We start from the raw sequence: 20940 nt of genomic DNA on the forward strand, positions 1-20940 counted from the left end.
ATTTCCCCAGTGAGTTCCCTGATATTAATCCTCCGCTGGGCTGGCCTACGGAAATGAATGTCCTCTCACCCGGGCCCAGCATGAGACGAAGACAAACCCAGCTGTGAAATCAGTGCATCAGTCAAGGCAGCTCAGTGGCCTCCTAAACTGATTTTTACAAAGTCACAACCAGAAAGCAAGAAAAGTAATTTCCAAACACTGAATGCTGACTGTTCTCATTTTTCAGTTCAGTATTCCTGACTCCAGCGGAGCACCTCTCATTACTCTGACTGGTCAACCTCTCGTTCCTCTGCTTCTGACCCCTTTCAGGGCTTGATCCGGTCACTTCACACGTGAGGGACTGCAGGGGGCTGTGCTGCATTCATCCTGCAGAGACCCCTGACTTCACCCCAACATCAGCACCTGCCCATTTCTCAAGGGGGAGACTTTTCGATGAAAGTCTTCTTTGGATGAATCTGTGCCCACCCACTCAGGCTGGCCACACTCCCTGGTTACCATTCCTATCATCCATTGACAACATTACAAAATGTGATTTGCCACCATCTATGATTATTAGCCTGGAGAGTTGTGATCCTGAATAGTTTTCTTCCTCCCTGGTCGTGTATTTAACATCAAGTCCACATTAATGGCTACCACACAACAGGTGCTTGGGACAGGTGAGCTGTGGCCTTAAGTTGGGTTCCCTGGAAACTGGTGATTTGGGAGCCGGAGGCTTTCTGTCCACTCCCATGCTTCTGTTTTTCTTTTCTTTTTTAAATTATTAATTAATTTATTTATTTATGGCTGTGTTGGGTCTTTGTTTCTGTGCGAGGGCTTTCTCTAGTTGCGGCGAGTGGGGGCCACTCTTCATCGCGGTGCGCGGGCCCCTCACTATCGCGGCCTCTCTTGTTGCGGAGCATAGGCTCCAGACGCGCAGGCTCAGTAGTTGTGGCTCACGGGCCTAGTTGCTCTGCAGCATGTGGGATCTTCCCAGACCAGGACTCGAACCCGTGTCCCCTGCATTGGCAGGCAGATTCTCAACCACTGCGCCACCAGGGAAGCCCTGTTTTTCTTAAAAGTAAGCCCTCAGATAGTGATGCTGCAACAGGCCCTATATCAGCCAGGGCTCTATCAGAGAGACAGAACCAGTAGGAGATATATCTGTATCTATCTATAGCTATAGAGACTTATTGCGAGGAACTGGCTTATACAATTGAGGGGGGCAGCTAGACATGTCCAAAATTTATTAGGCAGGCCAGCAGGCTGAAACTCTCAGGCAGGGGCTGATACTGCAGTCCACAGTGGAATTTCTTCCTCCTCAGGGAAATCTCACCGTTGAGTTTAAGGCCTTTCAACTGATTAGATGAGGCCCACCCAAATTATCGTGGATAATCTCCTTTACTTAAAGTCGACAGACTGTAGATGTTAATTGCCATCACAGCAAAACCTAGATTGAATTGGTGTTTGATTGAATAGGGTGTTATAGCCTAGTCAAGTTGACACAGAGAACTAACTATCACCGTCCCTGTGGCAGGAAAGGCAAACCTATACCCAGAGTATGTGTTGATTCCAGTCAAGTCTTGCTTCATCCAGAGTAGAAGGGCTCCAATGTGGCCAACTTGTTACCAAGTGGCTAGTTGATTTCTTTGAGGAATGGTGGTGCCATATCAGGGCCATGGCATTGGCCTCTTAGTGGCAGGTTGGTTGGCAGTAGCTAGGTGAATCTTGGTGAGTGGGAGTCTGTGCTAGTTGAACCAGTTATAACTTTCATTCCCTGCTCTCATGGATCTCCATTCATGTACCCATTGAGTGAGCACTGGGTTGACCAATGACGGAGACTGGCTAATGTCAACTGGCCCAGTTATTTGGTCTACTTGGCATGTGTAGTGTAGACATGGTAGATGTCTCAGATGGCCTTTAACGTGTATTGTGAAAATCTTCACACTTCATGCCCATTCCCATAGGTCATTCTGCATATCTCTTTACCATGCTTCCTTGTCCCTGATCTTCCAAACTTTATTTCTCAAGCCCCTGGACAACTAGTCAGACCATTTGCCCCTGTGCATGTTTCTGGTATGTTCTTACCTCAGGCTGCTTCTCTTTCCACATGCAGTGGATGTCTGGGTGCGCCGCCGAAGCTCTGCCCACGGGAGGATCCTCCCTCACTGCTGTTCCTTGGGACGACCCAGAGAGGGTTGCAGTGCAGCACGAGTCTGTTCCCAGCGTGCGTCCAGGAAGCCAACCCATTTGTGAACCAAGCTCTCCTTTTTTTCCCCTCTTCCTTCAGATGATCATAAAGTGCCCCCCCACCACTCCCACGTATCCACCAAACATGGATAACCAGTGGAGAGGTACCTGTGTGGTGGGAGACATGGGGGTCTGGGCCACGTGCTTGTGTAGCTTACTTGTACGTCCTACTTGTGCCCTCTGTCTTTGCTCAAGTTCAACTGATGAGTCTGACAGAATCGAGCTCATGATAGGAAGTTCTGGCTGCATGAACACTGATGGCCGTGGTCAGATGTTCTGTTTAATACCAGGGTTCAGTGGCATTCCAGAAGCTGTTCTGCAAAAAGTTTATAATGATCTTATGCAAATAGAGTAGACCTGCTCCAGACCCCATGTGTCTACATAATTCTCCTATTTGGGCTTGCTATAAACTCCACATAATTTCCTCATGGATGCCTCTAATGCCACAGTTGTATGGCCCTTATCTGCGAAGTGGTAGATCAGCTTGCACCATGGCCTGGACCTGCTGAAGAACTCTTTTCAACTCTGGACCCTGCTCAAAGTTGGCATCCCTTTGTGCCATCATTTACATGAGTTGAAGCAGCATTGCCAAGTATGGAAAGATGTCTCCAAAACCCATAGAGGCCCACAAGGCATTGTACTTTTTTCTTTGAGTTGGGAGGTGCAGGATGAAATCATTTGTCCTTTCTTTTGGATGCCCTAGATCACTGGACCCCTAAACATTTCACTGATGTGGCAGGCCCTAGAATCTTCTTAGGGATTATTTTCTACCCTCTAGAGTAAACATGTCTTAGCAAAGCCTCCAAAATACTTGCCACTTCTTGCCCCTCCAGTCTGATTAATATAATGTCATCAGTGTCGTGTATCAATGTGATGCTATTCAGGATATCCAGACAGTCAGGTCTCTTTGGACTATGTTATATCAGAAGGCAGGAGGGAGAACACAGGTGGAGGGTAGCAGGAATAAGGCCATAGTATATACTTTTATCCATCTAAAGTGAATGTAAATTTTTTCTGCTTCTCCTTGACAGGGATGGAAAAGAAGGTATTCACTAGATCAATGGCTGTAAAACATGTACCTGAGGCTGGGTTAATTACCTTTAGCAAAGATACTACATCTGGTACAGCAGTTTCAATGGGGCTACCATTTGTTGAGTTTGCAGTGGTCCTTTTTTTTTTTTTTCCTTTTCCGCTGTGCCACGCAGCACGTGGGATCTGCCCCGACCAGGGATCGAACCGAGTCCCCTGCACTGGGAGTGTGGAGTCTTAACCACTGGACCGCCAGGGAAGTCCCCAGTGGTCCATTTTAATCCCCTAGGCCCTGTCTGTTTTTTGCAAAGGCCAGACTGGTGAATTTAGCAAGGATATAATGACATGTTCTATTAATCACCTCTGTAGCTCTCTGTAGATCAGCTACACCACGCCCCCAAAATCTGACACAGCCACTCATTATACTTGAATCCACCTTGCCTCTGATGTTTAAGTGCTACCATCTGCCTCCATTATGTACAGATGCTACCATCCTTATTGCTATTAGGGAGTCTAGCTCTGTACCATCAGCTGTGGTATGCAGAGGACAGACACATGGAGCTTCTCAGTGATGATGGTGTCCCTTACCAGAGATTTCTAATCCTTTTGGTAAAAGGGGTGTCCTTCAGGCCTTCCTGTGGAATATAGTCAGCTGTTGAATTTTCTAGCTCTTCATAGTATATCCACTCCAGCACTCTCACTTCTCTGAGCCTTCCATAGCCATTTTAACTTTTCTACTTCTCTTAGTGTAGGCCATTTTTTTTCTTCCAATTTCCAACAGCCATCTTAGCAGTGTATTAGCACCATCTCCTGGGATCTTTGCTAGGGTCCATTATCAGAATGCTCCCATATCAATAAACTTGATCTAGTCCCATAACACTGTCCTGGCTTCTGTTAGTACATGCTGGCTAGGTCCTGCAACTTCAGAATATGGAGGCTGAATCAGTCAGAGTCCGAGGAGGAGACAGAAACCACATTGTAATTTGGACAGGAAAAGTTCAATATGTAGAATAATGAAGTATAATAGGGAATTGGAGTAATAAAGGATTGGCTAGTAAAAAACAAAGAGAACTCAAAAGAGTATAGGAGTAGCAGATCTAAGGAACAGCCACCACCCCTACCTAATGCTGGGATGGAGCACCCAAGGAAGAGGCCATCCATCCCTGGGCTGAGATCCGGATCTTGCTGAGAGGATGTGGTCATGGCTCGAAGGACGGCAGAAGAGTCACTGTGGCGATGAGCAGGTGGACTTGCTGGAAGTCCGCCCTGCAAACTCATCGAAATCTGCCCTCCAGGATGCCTGGGGGAGCCATGCATGGGGAGGTGTGTCGCTGGGGACAGTCCACTGTGAAACTTACTGAGGGGAGCGCTGGGAAATGCTGCTGGCTGCTAGGTGCTGCTGACTGTCATGCACCAGAACTGGACAGTTGGGAAGCTGCCCATGCTGCAGAAGCCAGGAGCTGGAGAAGCTGCAGGAGCCTGCCAGGAGTGACACACTAGAATTACGAAGGAAAACCCCTTTCTCCTGCAAAGGTCCTCCATGGCCCTCTAGTGATGAAGCTTAGCATTTTGCCAACTGGCAAAGGAGAAATATTTAAAGGGCTCAGAGCCATTCTTACAGATCAGGCAGTGAAGGGTATATTTGGGGCGAAGAGGCAAAAATTGACAACGGCACAGTCCTTTTCTTCCTTTGGCAAGGCCAGCACTTCCCTGGCTAGGTGATATTGTGGCTTGGCCCTAGTTATTGGTTTGGTAGCCAGGAGGAGAGATGGAGTAGACTCAGCAAGGTGTGCAAGGCAGAGGTCTCTGCATCCTCTTTAAGCAAGAGGGGGAAATTAGTCTCTTCCAGGAAGGAATGAACCACTTCTGCAGTACCAGAGGATTCAGGGAGACCTGGGACTCCTTGGACTCAGATGTCCCCATTACAGATCTCAGGGTTCCACCCCTTCCCAACCAGGCCCCTGAACTTGTCATAGTAGACTTGTAGTGGATGAGAATTCAACTTTATCTGGAGCTCTGCTACGCTTATATTTAAGTCCTGGACCTGATCTTCAGCTTTTCTGCTTTCTGACTGCAGGAGATGAGAGTTTCTCCTTATATGCTGCCAAGACAGTTAGTTTTCTATTGCTGCATAACAAGTGACCACAAACAGCTGTTCTAAGCAACATCCACTTAGTATCATGCAATTATGTAGGTTAGGAGTCTGGGCAGGCTGGACTGGTTTCTGCTCAGGGTGTCAGGTCCGCTGTGCCATATCATAACATAATCATAGGAGTAGAGTCCCATCGAATTAACAGGTTCCATGGATTAGGGCATAGAATCTTGGAGGGCCATTTTTAGAATCCTGCCTTCTACAGTCTACCCTGTGGCCCCCAAAGATTCGCATCCCTCCTAAACGCAAAATACACTCATCCCCTTCCAATGTTCCCAAGGGTCTCATCCTATTATAGCATCAATTCAAAATCCAAAATCTCATCTAAATATCATCAGCTCAAAAGTATAAAGTTTCATCATGTAAATCAGGTGCAGATGAATCTGCTGAGTATCAGCCACTAAGTACAGCTCCTGGGCACCGTTCCTCTCCATCTAGGGACCTGTGAAACTAAAGAAATAAGTTAGGGCTTCCCTGGTGGTACACTGGTTAAGAATCCGCCTGCCAATGCAGGGGACATGGGTTCTAGCCCTGGTCCGGGAAGATCCCACATGCCGCGGAGCACTTAAGCCCGTGCGCCACAGCTACTGAGCCTGCGCTCTAGAGCCCGCAAGCCACAACTACTGAAGCCCGCGCGCCCAGAGCCCATGCTCCGCAAGAAGAGAAGCCACCACAATGAGAAGCCACCGCAATGAGAAGCCCGCGCACCGCAACGAAGAGTAGCTCCCGCTCGCCGCAACTAGAGAAAGCCCACACGCAGCAACGAAGACCCAACACAGCCAAAAATAATAAATAAAATAAATAAATATATTAAAAAGAAATAAGTTATATGCCCCCAACACACAATGGTGGGACAGGCTTAGGACAATGGTTGTATTCTGGTTCAGAAAGCAGGAAATGTCACCAGTCCAAAGCAGCTGTTAAATCTAGTCAAGCAAACTCTATTAGGTTTCAAGGCCTGGGAACAACTCTTCATGGCTCTTGACTCTGCCCTCTGGGCTCTTGGATGCCCCCTCTTCGTTTTTCATGGAAGACAGGACATGTTTGTAGCTGAGACCTTTTTATCAAACTGCTCCCTGCCAGTGAAATTTGGGGGACCCAAAAGCCTTCTTTCATCTTCTACTCTGTGTCTTTCTTTTCCTGTGGGTATAAATTTCTCAAGAACCTTGTGGGCTTTGCATTGATGGCACAGGGAATCACTCCATTAGACAAAAGTCTCTCCCACATGTCTTTCTGGAATAATCCCTCTTCTATATTTGGCTTCTGCTGAGAAGGCTAAGGGGCAATAACCCCTAAGCTTCCTAGAGGACCCCTGGTTTGATTGAGATCTATGTCAAATACCTTAATATAGATTGAATCGTGTCCTCCCAAAATTCATACCTTGAAATCCTAACCCCCAGTACCTCAGAATGTGATCTTATTTGGAAATAGGGTTGTTGCAGAGGCAATTAAGATGAAGTCAACCTGGAATAGGGTGGACCCTTAATCCAATATGACTGGTGTCCTTATAACAAGGGGAAACACACACACACACACACACACACACACACACACACACACACGGAGATTCCATGAGAAGATGGAGGTAGAGATCAGGGTGATGCTTCTATGAGCCACGGAACTCCAGAGATTGCCAGTAACACTCCAGAAGCTAGGAGAGAGGCATGGAACAGATGATCAGTCTTCAGAAGGAACCAACCCTGTTGACACCTTGATCTTGGTTTTGTAGCCTTGGGAACTGTGAGACAATACATTTTTGTTGTTTAAGCCACCAAGTTTGTGGTAATTCATTGTGGCAGCCCTAGCAAACTAATACATTCCTTGATCTCTTGTGACTGGCTTCTGGATCTTTCTGAAGCCTCGGCAAAAGGTTGTATAGCCACATACCAGGGCTTTTCTCTATGCCAGTTTTTGGCAGCCATTTCTGAATTTTAGTATCTTTTGCAATCTGGATAGGCTGAGAATTTCTCAAATCATCAAGTCCCCGTTCCTTTTAACAGTTCTTCCCTTGATTTATTTCTCTCCTCTTGTATTTTACTATCAGCAGCAAAAAGAAACCAGAAAATATAGAAACCAGAAACCTAGAAAATCTCTGCTAAATATCCACATTCCTTGCTTATAAGTTCTGTTTTCCACGTAACTGCTAGACACAATTCTGCTAAGCTTTCTGCCACTACGTAACAAGAGTTACCTTCCCTTCAGTTCCAATAACATATTTCTCAATTCCATCTGAGCCCTTACCGTCAGTGTCTTAAGTTCATCTTTCTATTAACGATCTGTTCATGGAGATTGAGGCTTTCTCTAAGACAATTTAGGATCTCTAAATTTTCCTCATATTCTTTTGACCTGCACTGTCTTTAATGTACATATTTCTACTAAAAGTCAGTTCAAGGCAATCTACCTTTTTAGGTATTTGTTATGGCACCCTGCTTCCAGGTACCCACACGTGTTTTAGTTTTCTATCGCTACATAACAAATATCACAAATGAGGGGGACTTTCAACAACACAAGGCCCTCCGGCTTTCACATTTGTCTTCATTTGGTGGTTAAACACCCTTGGCCATTCATTATCTTTCCCTAATGTGTCAATGGTGCTCACCGACAGCCTTCAGATTCCACTGTCTTTAGAATTAGTACCTCCCCCGCCTCTCAAAAGCCTGTGATATCGCCGCCCCCCACCCCCTGCCACCCCGGAAGTGCATTCCCTTTTACAGGGTCACCACTGATGACAGTTTGAACAGTTGTCCCACCTATCACTAGTGATGGTGTCTCCATCACCAGCTGCCTACCAAGGGTACAAAAGCCCGTTTTTGACTCTGCTTCCCCTAGCCAGTCCTGGTACCAACTGTATTAGGTCAGGCTCCCAAGAATGAAAACTTGGAAAGTCTTCAGAGAAGAAGGATTGGACAGAGGTCAAGTTGGGCAGAGTGGAACTGTGATGAATTCACAATAAAGTCCTCGGCTGATCTCACAGGAGCTCAGGAGAGGGCAGCTCTTCAAAATTTCCCCCCTTGAGGCAACAGGTCCGGGTCATTATACCTCTGTGCCAACTAGTCATTGGATGTGGGCTGCCCTTGGGGAGGGGAGGAGGTGTGACTTTGGGGGAGGTGGCTGTCTTCAGCTGAGAGCAATTCCTGGAGACAGACTCAGCTGAGAGCTGTCAGCACAAACGCTCTGGAGCAGCTGGGAGAATGAGTGCCTCGACCCTGAAGAGGGGAGAATCTGGGAAGCACACCACAGCATCCACTGCAATCATTGTTTTCTCTATCTGCTAATAGATAACATTTGTACTTCGTATTAATTTTCTATTGCTGCACAAATTACCCCCAAACTTAGTAGCTTAAAACAACAAACACGTATTATTCCATAGTTTGTTGGTCATGAATCTGAGCTCAGCTTAGACAGGTGTCTTTGGCTCAGGGTCACCAAGCTACTGGCTTGGGCTAAGTCACTTCTAGACTCTACTGTGCTGGAGAGCCCAGTTCCAAGCTCACTCATGGGGTTGCTGGCAGGCTTCCGTTCCTGGACAAGTCGTCCATAGGCTGCCTTAAGTATTTTCATGACACGGCAGCTGGTGATTGGAGAGGTAGAGACCACGACCAAGAGTCTTTTTGTAACTAACCTTGGAAGTGACACTGCATCATTTCTGTCATATTCCATTCCTGAGAAGCAAGTTGTGAAACCAGCCCAACTAAAGGCGAGAGGATTGCACAGGGTGTGACTACCAGGAGGTGGGGGCCACCCTAGAGCTGCCTGTCACAACTACTACCTGGCAAACACCAAGCTGAGCATTTTACCTGCACGGCTTTATTCAATCCTCACAGTGACCTTAAGGGAGTTGCTATTAATATCCTCCCTTGCAGATGTGGAAACAGGCGCAGAGTGGTTAGATAACTTACTCGCAGCCACAGAAGTGACGGTTAGGGGAGAAAAGATCGAGCCCAAGTTTGTCTGTGAACAAGCCTGTGTGTTTCTAACTCTTTTACTGTCTCCCCTGATAACATCTTGGGAAGGTCAATGTCGTTGCAAAGATTGAAGCTAAGTAAGGGGCTACCATGCTTTAGGTGCAGGGACTGGGGGTGAGATGTACCAGTCAGAGGGCTCTAAACCCAGGCAGTACCTAACCCAGGAAGTTCAGGAATAAGGCTGGGAACACAGAAGAGCAGGCCAGAAGTCTGGGTGGAGGGGAATTCTGAAATGGTGGTGTTCTTGATGAAATCAGCTGTGGACATGAGGAAACCCTCCTTCCTCTCCAAGTTCATAGCTGCTGAATAGGGATTGGAAATAGAAGTAGCAGGGTTACACATGAGCTAAAACTGTTATATCGTTATGCCCCCCCCAAAGTTCTTGCATAATGGACTGTGCAAAGTTATAAGCTCTTAGTAACTGTTAGACCTAAATCTGAGGGCGTTTCCAAGTTATCTTGTTGCTGTGTAACAAACCACCCCAAAGCTTAGTGGTTTCTAACAAAAGTAATTTATTTCTGGTGATTCTTTGGGTTGGTTGGGCAGTTATTCTGCTGGTATTACCTGGGCTCTTAAGCATGCGTTTAGTTGGAGTGTCAGCTGAACTGAAGGGTCTGCGATGGCCTCAACCACGTGCCTGGAACCTTGACAGGGACAGCTGGGACCTCTCTCTCCACGCAGTTTCTCATCAGTCAGTGGTCTCACCTGAGCTTCCTCAGTCATATTCCAAGAGAATTAAAGGCAGAAGCTGCACAAGGCTCCAGGACTTGCAACATCATTTCCCCACATTCTATTGGTCAAAGAATTCCTAAGACCGGCCCAGATTCAAGGGAGCTGAGAATGGCCACACTTCTTACTGGGAGTTTAATGGAAGGAGGGGCAAGGACAGACTACAAAAGGGTGTGGACAAAAGGAGGCGTGACTCATCGAGGATCATTGTACCGGCAGTGGGTTAGAGGCCCCATGAGATAGGACTGACTGCAGTGTGCCCAAGATTTGACCTGTCTCCACTGCAGGGCACCAGAATGAGAGATGGCTAATCTGTGCAGGGAGCTTCAGAGTTTGGACCCAGTCAGAAATAGAAACACGTAAGACTTAAAATGTTAGAAGATCCAGTTAAAACAACCCGATTCTGTATGAAATTGAATTCAGGCTGCTGCTGGAATAAAATAATACACATATACACTGCTTTAGAAAAACATTCTTCAAACTGCAGGTAGGGCTTAGTGGGTCTTAAAATTAATTTAGTAGTTCACGATCAGCATTTAAAAAATAGAATAGAAAATATCAAAGTGCAGCACAAAGATATTTTTCTTGGATTTTTAATTCACTTGTATAAATAAACTCATAGATATGTATATTGGACAGCCAAGTAATGAGAAAATACATTTCTTACTATGGGTCACAGCCAAAGTTTGAAAGCCACTGATTTAGTATACACTGGGGTAGGGGGAATATCTACTTTATATTCATGAAAAAAGTGTGTTAACATCAGCATCTAGTCAGAGTTACAAGATGATAGAGAATAAGAATGGTAATTCTATGATTTGGGCAGTTTTGTTCCGTTCTAAGAGGTTTTAAACAAAAGGAACCTTGAACAAGATTTCCCTTCTATGTGCTTAACTCCCTCACTGGAATCCTTAGACAGAAAGAAACAGGGTGGAACCTGCGCTTGAAAGGCTGGATAGAAAATAGTTGACCCTCCAGTGGCTACAGTAATAGCTCTGAGGGCAAGCCTCAGTGTTGGAGAATTATTTACTTGTTTGTTGTCAGGTTTCCTCCACTGGAACACGGGCTCCATGAGAGCAGGGACTGTGTCTTGTTCACGGCTGAACCCCCGGTGGCCAGGTCAGGGCCCAATACATGTTAGGCACTCCATAAACATTTGTGGAGTAAACAGATGAGTGCACGAATTAATGGGAATAGGGGAAGGAAAAGGAGCCTCATCCAAGTACCACATTTTATAATCATTGCTTTGCACTGAGTGTACTCTGTAAGCGCTTTCCATCTGTCTTCTTTTTCTTCAAACTGATTCAGAACCCAATCGTGATCCTTTTTTTCAAACACTGTTTTCTAGGATATGTTCAGATTATCGTTCAGCTAGACAGAGTAGTGTTACTGAAACCAATCAGCACTGAGCCAGGCAGCAGAGAATAAAAGAGAACTAATCACTCTAACTTTGGCCAGCAGCCTTGAAAACATGTTACCCTTCATAAAGAGGTCAGCAGGATTTGTGGGCTGGGCAGCCTATTATGAGGACTGTCACCTGAGGATAAGGAAGAAATGAAGTGAAGAAATACACACAATGGATATGACTACTTTCTTTTTTTTTTTTTTTACTGTGAACATTAGCATTAAGTTGGTTACCGTACACATCCAAAGGCCCAGCATCTCAGAAATATCATGAAGTGGCACACCTTGTACCAGAGTCTCATAAGAATAAAATAAACAACGCTACATCAAGTGGTTAAAAATACACAAAAAAGTAGTTTTAACAGTCTATAAATTTTTTATACTTAAAATCATGATTGAGTTGAAATTAAAAAGTGCATTTCAATTGCTAAAAAAATAATATTGGTATAGTTAACACAAGGGGGGAAAATCAGTACATTGAGGGATCTGACAGGATGCTGGAATACAGAGGACTCAGGGAAGCTGGGCAAGTTTGGAGACTCAGGAGGGAAGCTTGGTTCCCCCTCACTACGGTTCCCTGGGGCCAAGCAGCTCTCCTCTCCCCAGTATCTTTCCCATCTTACGAGATCCTGTCCTATTACCTGTCACCTCCCCAACTGAAAGACTCCTCTAAACTTCTTTGCAGCACGAGAGGTACCTGTCCTACATGAGTCCAACTTCACCTTCAATTGCGTCCTCACAGAGGTAGGAGAGGGACACTGCCCTCTTCTGGACTTGACACAAGTACCCCAGCTACATGGCCTTAATCCTTATGACCTAGCAGGCAGAACAGGGACCAAGCAGCTTCTGTTTTGTCAAGCTCCTTTGGACAAATGTTCAACATTCAACAACAAGCTTTGTAAACCTAACGCTGAACAATTCCTGGCAAGCAAACTGGATTTTTTCTTTAAGAAATGAGGAAAAGTGCAAGTGATTTCAGTACTGTTGGGGAAAACAAAAATAAAGATAAACAAGTTACACCTGGCCCCCTGTTACCTAAACCAATCACAGGTTCAGTTTTGTTTTTCGCCAAGTGCTGGGGTTACAAGTGGATGCCTCTATCTGTCTGTATCGCTCAGGGTCAGACTTGGCTGGGGAAAAAGGGCCAAGCAGGTATCTGTTCGCAAGGCCATTCCAGGTGCAAATGCCTCCTGGCTCTACGGGCTAAATAGCTTGGGTCTGGTGTTTCCTCTTAGTTGATTACTGACCTGCTTCTTGTGAGGAAGGTGCTGCTATGAGCACAAACGAAACTTCCGGTCAGAGAGCTGATGAGGGTCAGGAGCCCTAAGACAAGAAACTGACACAGAGGGAACACAAACTGAATTCTAACCGGGAGGAGTGACTGCTGCAGGGGACTCCCTACGGGTCAGGACACAGGGCTGACCCCGCTGACTTGGTCTCTGCTGTAACAGACATCTGCTTGGAGCAGAGAAGGTAAGAAGCACTTCCTCATTCATACTCCAGAGTTACCCCTGCCGCTCTTGTCCTTCTCAGAGATGTAATGACCCTGCGCTGGTGGTGGGATTTGGGAGAAAAGAAGTAAGGAGGGTGGCCTTCCTGCTCTGCATTTAGCACACAACGGATTCCCCCATGGGAAGGTTCTGGCTTTCAATCTCTGGCACCAATATGTAAAAAGGCTAATTCAGATGCCTGACCCACAAGGACCTCTGACCCACATATCAACCTTTGTTTCCATCATGAAGGCTGAGCACTTAGTAATAAGGGAAAATGTCTTAAAAACCAAGATCTATAAATAAATATTGAGCCTAGAGAGAATATTCTATAAGAGACTTAAAAGCGGGATCTTTCTTTAGAAGGTGAGAATAAAGAAGCTAAAGTATTTTGTTGCTCCCTTGTGGACAAAGCCAGTACTGCTGGTGGAGCAGAATCATACTGCCCATATCAAGAGGAAGATGCACATGCAGACTTACGGAAGATTGAGAAGAATTCATCTGATTTTCAGAGGCTGCATATATATGGTTGGGGATACAACTTCAGCAGTAAACACCAAAACTATGCCACACAGTTTCTTTCTTTTTTACTTTTGGAACAAGTCTAATGAGTTGAATAATGAAGCATAGAAAAGATATTTCTAGGATAGGCTAGAGATTCTAAAAGAACAAAATATTTCCCACCAACTTTTGAATGCAATTAAACGCAGCCTCAAGTCCTATGCAGAATGTGAGTTGGTGTCTCCGGCCTTGTGATCACACGGTCCCTTTTCACCTGTTAAAGGCAGGTAAGAAGGAAGCGGCGTTTGTTCAGAGGAGCTGGATATTTAGAAACAACTTGATTCTTTGGCACATCCACTATAGAGACAGGCTCTTTGGTTGATCAAAACCAACAATGCAAGTTCCAGATTTCCTTCCAAAGTTAAGCAAAATTCAGCTCCTACCCCTTCTTGCCCCATCCCCAAAATCATTTTCAAGTAATTTGTAACATCCCTGATCTCACCAGGGAAGCTCAAATAGTGTGAAACTAGAAAGTGGAGGAGACACTTCTTAGGGGCAAAGGCCCTTTGATACTTATGCCAAACGTCTCCTACATACAAAGACATGAAACAAGCCAACAGTCTGTCTCAGGGATGCGGCTCCTCAGGTGTGAGCACCCCCCCACCTCCCCCACTCCCCGCACGGCTCCCACTGCTGTACTGCCTGAGATTCCCAGGAGAAAAGCCACAGATTCAAAGTGGTTACTTTAGGTAGCCAGTTACTACCTAAAAGAGGCAAACTTCTAGGTTTGGGGACTATCAAGGCATACTAAAGCAAAAAGATTTCAAACAAGAAACTCTTGTTACTTATTTCTGTAGAAATCTACTTTTTTCATTTTGTAAACGAGTATTCCCATTCCAAACAGCCAGTGACATCTTCAAATGTCTTGAATTTATTCATTATCAAACATAAGCATTCTCACAATATTACACTGTCCCACCAATAACATACTGTCGCCAGATAAAAGGAACAAGAATTTATTAACAGCTGCCTTCTTAGACTCCCACTTCATGTGGTTGTTAGTTAGCCTTGAAAACCTGAGTATTAGTAATATTAACTTTAAGGAAAGAGGCATGACGTTTTAAGTCAGAAAGGAAAAATTTCGACTAAGGCCAAAATGCTCAACTCAATAGCTTTCATTCACTTAAAAAAAAAGCAATCTAATTTCCTCATTTTAATGAGTTCTATTTGTTTTCAGTTTTGGAGGAGAACTGAAAGGGAGCAAGAGACCTGTACACAGCACAAGCTGCAGTCCTGACTGTGAGAGATGAGCCAATTGCTACAATGTTTTATCAATAAGGTGCTCATGTCACATGGAGAACACACTGAAACCTCCTTTTTATTACATCCTTCATATACTACGTATCAACAATATTTTAAAGATTAATTAGATGTGAACAAGTAGAAGAGAAAGTAACTGGAAGTTTTTGAGGGACAGAAGGATGAGAGAGGCAGATCAAACATCAGTAAAGGACTTCTGATAAACCCAGAGAGCAATTTTAAATTAATTTGACTAAAATAACATTATGGGTACAACCTGGCACAGTGTTTCTCGAAGAGAGAGAGCATATCCGAACAGGGCATAGCAAGAGCAGCATTCAAGATCCCTTAACCAGAAAGGGGAGGCATTCGGGAAGACTAAGAGGAGAAAAAGATGTGCAAAAGAGATACTCAATGACCTTTAATTTGAAAGGAACATCTACTTTTTGGTGAAAGAAAAGAACATGAGGAGTTCAGATAAGGACAAAACCTTTCATCACTAGAGATGTAATACGTGACGACATAAGATATAAATAAAAGTTTAAAATGTAATCTAAACGTGACATGGGGGAACAAAACAGAAATACATAAAAAATTCACATCCAAGGTTTTAGAGCTAGTTTGTGGAGACAAATCAATTGGAATAAGAGTGAGTTCCAATACTCATGGAGGATGAATAATCAGAGGTAGGATTTAGATCAGGAAAAGAATGTTCCATGATGCTGGCTTTTTGAAGGCACTCAAGAACAGAGTGAGAGAGACTGAAGCTGCAGTGAGATAACACAGGATTAGTGAGAGATGTACACTCACTAATCTGTCATAAGGAAATAAAAACAACTCCAGGAACATTATGACAATACATATATTATCAAGTTATACACAGAGTCTAACAAGGTAGAAATCCACTTTGTAAGTAGTTTCTTGCAACAGTATAGCTTCTACTTAGGGAATGAGAAAGAGAAGTTTGTTTTCCCGATATGCAATTCTGCAAAATAGTTTAATGAAAAATTTGATAAGTGGTACATTATCTAGTTCTTTAAACAAATTTACTGAGGCTAAAGCTTCAAAGCTGGGACAACCAAGGAGTTTGATTTTCCTTTGAATCTTGCAAAACCTATCCTCTAAGACAAAAAGATCTGATCACAAAGTCTATAAAAAGTCTAGAGAGTATAAAAGTACAGAACTATGAAAGTAGATATATTGATGGCAACCTTTATGGCTTCCATAGAAAGTGTAGAGAGGATCTCTGGTTTGCTTTATCGAGGTAGTGTCCAGGGTTGGAAGGTCATTGTTATTTGTTATAAACACTACAGATGACAAAAGCAGGTTAGCTAGGGTGTTGCTAGTACATAATAATGCCAGTATCTCTAGTGGCTAATGACCTTTCATTCCCGAAAAAAAATGATCTTTTGGGAAATTTCCTATCTTGGTTTAGGCAAAGGAAAATTAAAACCCAATATTTACGTGCTCAATTCTATAGCCTGAAGAATTCCAAGTGAGTTGATTTTTGTAATGGGAGATAGTTGATAAAATTCTTAAATGTAACTTATCCCTTTTCCATCAAATACTTCCCATACAGTCTGGAGCAGCATCGAAATGTTCATCATGTGGATCAGCGATGTAGTAAAAGTTGTCTCTTCTACGCAGTAGCTCAAACAGATCGGTTTCTCTAACTTTAGTTTTCTTTTCTCTCTCTTTCTTTTTTTTTTTAAACATTAAAACCCCACCTACCATTCTGTGTTTCACTAACGGAAATCTTCAAGATGTGGTAAATATATATACACATCTGCAATGGATTTCTATTTCTGCTTGGTTTTCTTAAAATTTAAAACTTCCAGTGAAATAAAAATTAAGCTAAACAAGCATATCCATTCAAAAAAACATAAAAAGTGAAAAAAATTTCAAGAAGTAGAAAATTAAAAGTTTACAAGTATCTCTTCAGAGTATTTTGCCTCCAGTTAGTATACAAGGGACAATCAAATTATAGGGAGGGAGCATTCTAACCACAATGAAAAGGTACTTCCAACCAATGTAGTTTTAAAAAAGATGGTACAACTATGGTAATGTCCATGCTCAGTCATTAATTTAGAACAGTTAATGTAAAAATGGTAGACTGTAAAAGTATACGTAAGTGATTTGCAAAGGTTACTTTGAACTACTGTAGTAAAGTTTTATGTGGAGACTTCCCTGCTTGCTAAAAATAAGAATCAAATCACAAATATACATGGAAAGGAAGCCACATGCTTTTAAACTGTTCATCTTATTTTCTTCATTCAAATGTAAAATCTGACTCAGCATGAGCCTGCCCCACTCAATTTGAGAAAGCAACAAGCAGCCTTTCATTAAGGCTAAGGAAGAGTTTATATTTGAATGATAAATCTATGAGAAAAGAATAGAAAAGTGCAAAAAAAATTTAAAAAGCAATAGCAACTCAAGCTGGGAATTTTCAAGTAAGTCTTAACTCTAGCAACGATACAAGCCTTTGAAGACAGTAAAATTAAGTCATGAGAAACAGCCTCAATTTGGTATCTATATAATGCTGAAATGTGGCCTTTGTTGTCTTTAAAATTTAAGTACAGATAAGGGCTGAGAACTCAAACTCCTCCATAGTTCTTTTTTTCATAAACAGATAACAAGTAGGTAATAAGTTTTGAAGAAGTCACAGGGTGCTGTACTATAGGTGGGAGGGAACACACCATACAATGCAACTTTTATTTTAGTAGAGGACCCCAATCAAAATTTTAACCCTGAGTTTGAGTCTTAAGCGTGTTAAACCTGATGCACATATATGTTTAAGGCTTAATTCTGCAGTTCTTGTATTCAGAAGCATTACTGTTACGAATATTCTTAATGCATTTCATTAGGCATATGTAATATGACACTGATGAGGAGTCATTATATTCTGAGCAGTTTTCCCGAAGACCACAATCCCCAAATCAGGGAAGGTATACTTATCTAGGGAAGAAAAATTGGAAGTTTCCAGATTGTTCCACAATACATTTCACTAAGAACTGTATTGTGTGACAATGCTGATTTCTTAAAGAGATAATCCTTTCTTTGCTTCTGTTAAGGGTGGTGGTGATTATTTGCTTAATATTGGTTTTCCTACGTAGATATTTTTTTTTCCTATGTAGATATTTTCTTATGGCTATATTCACTTGAATGAAAAATCAAATATGACTACCTGAATTTTCCAGTGTGTAATTATAGTACACCTCATAAAATGGTTGAGTCAATGGTCTCAAGTCTAGAATTCAGAACTGCTGCCCAATATTGTAAATTTATTTAGAACAAAATAAGGTATAACCAATTAACTAAGCTGTAATTTACATCTTAAACATCATTTTAATATTACAAGCTTGGACATGAAATAATGGTATGTCCACACAAAGGTGTATATCCACAAACTTGTCATGGAATGCCAAGGAGACTGTGTAAATAAGGGGAGGCAGCCACTAAAGATATAACAGTCATAAATAAGGAATTAACTTTTCTTATTGGTTTGGGTACTTGAGTGTTCAAAGAATGTACACAAATATTTAAAACCACATTCCTTAGAAGTTAAAACCAAAAACAGGAAAAGTATGTCTTGAGATACTTTTCCGTCTCATTCCCAAATTTTCCTATGCTCATTATAGAAGACAAAGGCAGTAATCAGAAGGAAAAAATCTGGAAATATTAAACCAAAAAGCTAACAGAGAATGCGATATTTTAAAAATAGGGACTTAACCTCAATGGAAAGAGTTCCAGTTTTCCTACCACAGAGCTAATCAGCCAGAAAAGTGCTGTAAGTCTATCTGCACACTTAATATTAAAAATAAAAAATAAATAAAAGTCAGGGTTCTGATTCAGGCAAAGATTTAAAACCTTGAGGAAAGAAAAATGAAGAAATTTCAAGATTAAAAAAATGAGAGAGAGAGAGAGAGAAAGAAAGAAAGTAGACCTCGCTTTGAAACTCAGTTCGCTGAGATGAAAAATTACAAAATTTTTAGCTACACTGAGTCAGGATAAATGTGATCAGTTAAATATAACCAATCTGTTAGCCCTTCTGTTCAGCCTTTCTTCTAATGAGCTCCTGATTGACCATGCTCTTTAGAAGTTACCCAAACTCTTTCAAACCTGCCCCATTTGTGGCTCTCCTTATCCAAGAAGGCTGCTATCACATCATCGCTTGCAGAGGACAGGGCAGCAAAACGTCGTTTTCTCTCTCTCACCACAATTTAAACTGTGTTAGAATAGCTCGAAGTTGTGACTACATCCATGGATAGAAGAGACATTTTAAAAGTCATAACCAATTTGTGTTCTTACCCAAATTTCTCAGCCACTATCAGCAACATCATGTTTGTGACTTTAGTGTACTATTTTATCTTTTTGTAACAATTCTAGAAAAATAAAGCAACCTTAAAGTGAGCAGTGTATTAGGAGACTTCCATTTGTCGTCCCACAGAGGCTGAACCTGAACACGTTTCTGGGGGAAGCGAGACGTGACTGAGAGGAAACAGCCTCCGTCACCTCCTCCTCTTGACGGTGAACAGCTTTACTCAGATTTTCAAAACAGGCCAGCTTCAGGTGACCTCCCTGGAAAAGGCTCAACCCTCTGCAAATCATTCCATTCAACGTACTAACTGAACCAAACGAAACATGGAGGACACAGCATGTCCACGAGCCTAACAGGCCCCCGAGTGTTAAGCAGAGATTAAAAAACTACCAAGTACTTATGCCAAATTCCGAAAGCAAAACCTCGTTTTTGCAATAACCTGGCCTGGAGACCCTTTCAGATACATCTAGTCTCTGAAGCACCTTTGAGTTGTACGGATGTAAGAATAACTTTGAACTATAGAAGTTATATGCATCTTTAAGAATCACATTTTGATGATTATAAAAATTTTTTCTATTTTACAACATAGGTCCAGCTACACTGAAAAAATTACACTGCTTATTGAAATACATTTCATTTTAGAAACAGACTACTAAAGAAGTCTATACAAAAACTCTAAAATAATTTCTGTAGTAAAATAAAGAGTGCATTAGGAGAGCTACACAAAGAAGAAAATTTCTGTCTTTCTCTATAATGCTTGATATACTGTGAAACATGGCTAGCTCAACTCTGAAGCCAGCACCAAAAGCTGAAAAGAATTTGTTACGATACACAGTGATACAATTAATGCTCTGGATTAATGTCACAGCCTTCCCGATTAGTACAAAGGAAACCAGGCCTGTCCCCTCTTTGAGGAGAAGTCCAGGATATAAAAGCAAGCATACCTCATCAGCTGATATGAAATTATAAAATTCCACAAGTCTGAGTATTTGAAATTTATAAAAGTCACCAGAAAATGCAAGCAATTTGGGCTTTAGTTCGGTGGTTCCCTGGTTCGACAGTTCCCTCCGTGAGCTCAAGGTCTTCTTGTCCACTCCCTCGGATGTGCTGATTCACCAAGACCATGACAAAGCTCTTGGTGGAGGCTGAGGAGAGTCTGACAGCTACAGAAATGCTCACCAACCCCCTCTCTGCAAACTCACACCGGGGCACGGAACTCGTGGAGAACACATTTAAGGAGATGGATGTTAGTGATGCTGGGCTGAACTGTTCTTCTCTGCCAGGTGCCGCAGGAAGGTGTCCTCACCCTGGCCCCTGTTATTTAAAGGCTCACTCTTAAAGAGAGCTGGAGGTGGGGGGAGGTGAGGGACTGGGGGGATAGGAAGGTGGTGTGGGTGGTGAGGGTGCGCGTGGATGTGAAGGTGCGAGAAGGGGTGGGGCATGGGCCGAGGGGTTAGCGTGCTGACGGGGTTCATACTGATGGGAGGGGCGGGGGTCGTGGGGGTGCTCCCCACAGAAGGAACCGGGGTGGCCGGGGAGGTTGTGAGTGGGATCTGGACAGCAGGCGGCACGTTCACGGGGCTGGTCACCCGAAAGCACTTCTCCTTGTGGGCCTTAAGCATGTTGGAGAAGCGGAACCGCTGGCCGCACACATCACACGGATAGGGCTTCTCGCCTGTATGAGTTCTGCGGTGCCTCTTCATGTTGGGGCGGCTGGTGAAGCTTTTGCCACAGATTTCACAGATAAAGGGTTTCTCTCCTGAGACGAACACAGACACAAAAACAGGATTAACACACTAGGCGGCAAGTATGTGCTCCAGCTATTCC

At 43.2% G+C, this 20940-nt stretch overlaps 1 protein-coding gene across 2 annotated transcripts in view; it reads right to left on the reverse strand.

Annotated features, from left to right (window-relative positions):
- Window positions 1-18431: 18431 nt before the first annotated feature.
- ZNF652 (zinc finger protein 652) overlaps window positions 18432-20940 on the reverse strand; it is a 61731-nt gene continuing 59222 nt past the window's right edge. For both annotated transcript variants that reach the window (XM_061176242.1, XM_061176241.1), the window contains one exon: window positions 18432-20872. In XM_061176242.1, coding sequence (XP_061032225.1) covers window positions 20361-20872 — 512 coding nt within the window. In that variant the 3' untranslated portion in view covers window positions 18432-20360. The remainder of the gene's footprint in view (window positions 20873-20940) is intronic.

The sequence above is a fragment of the Eubalaena glacialis genome, chromosome 19 (genome assembly GCF_028564815.1).
Source record: "Eubalaena glacialis isolate mEubGla1 chromosome 19, mEubGla1.1.hap2.+ XY, whole genome shotgun sequence".
Taxonomy (NCBI): Eukaryota; Metazoa; Chordata; class Mammalia; order Artiodactyla; family Balaenidae; genus Eubalaena; species Eubalaena glacialis.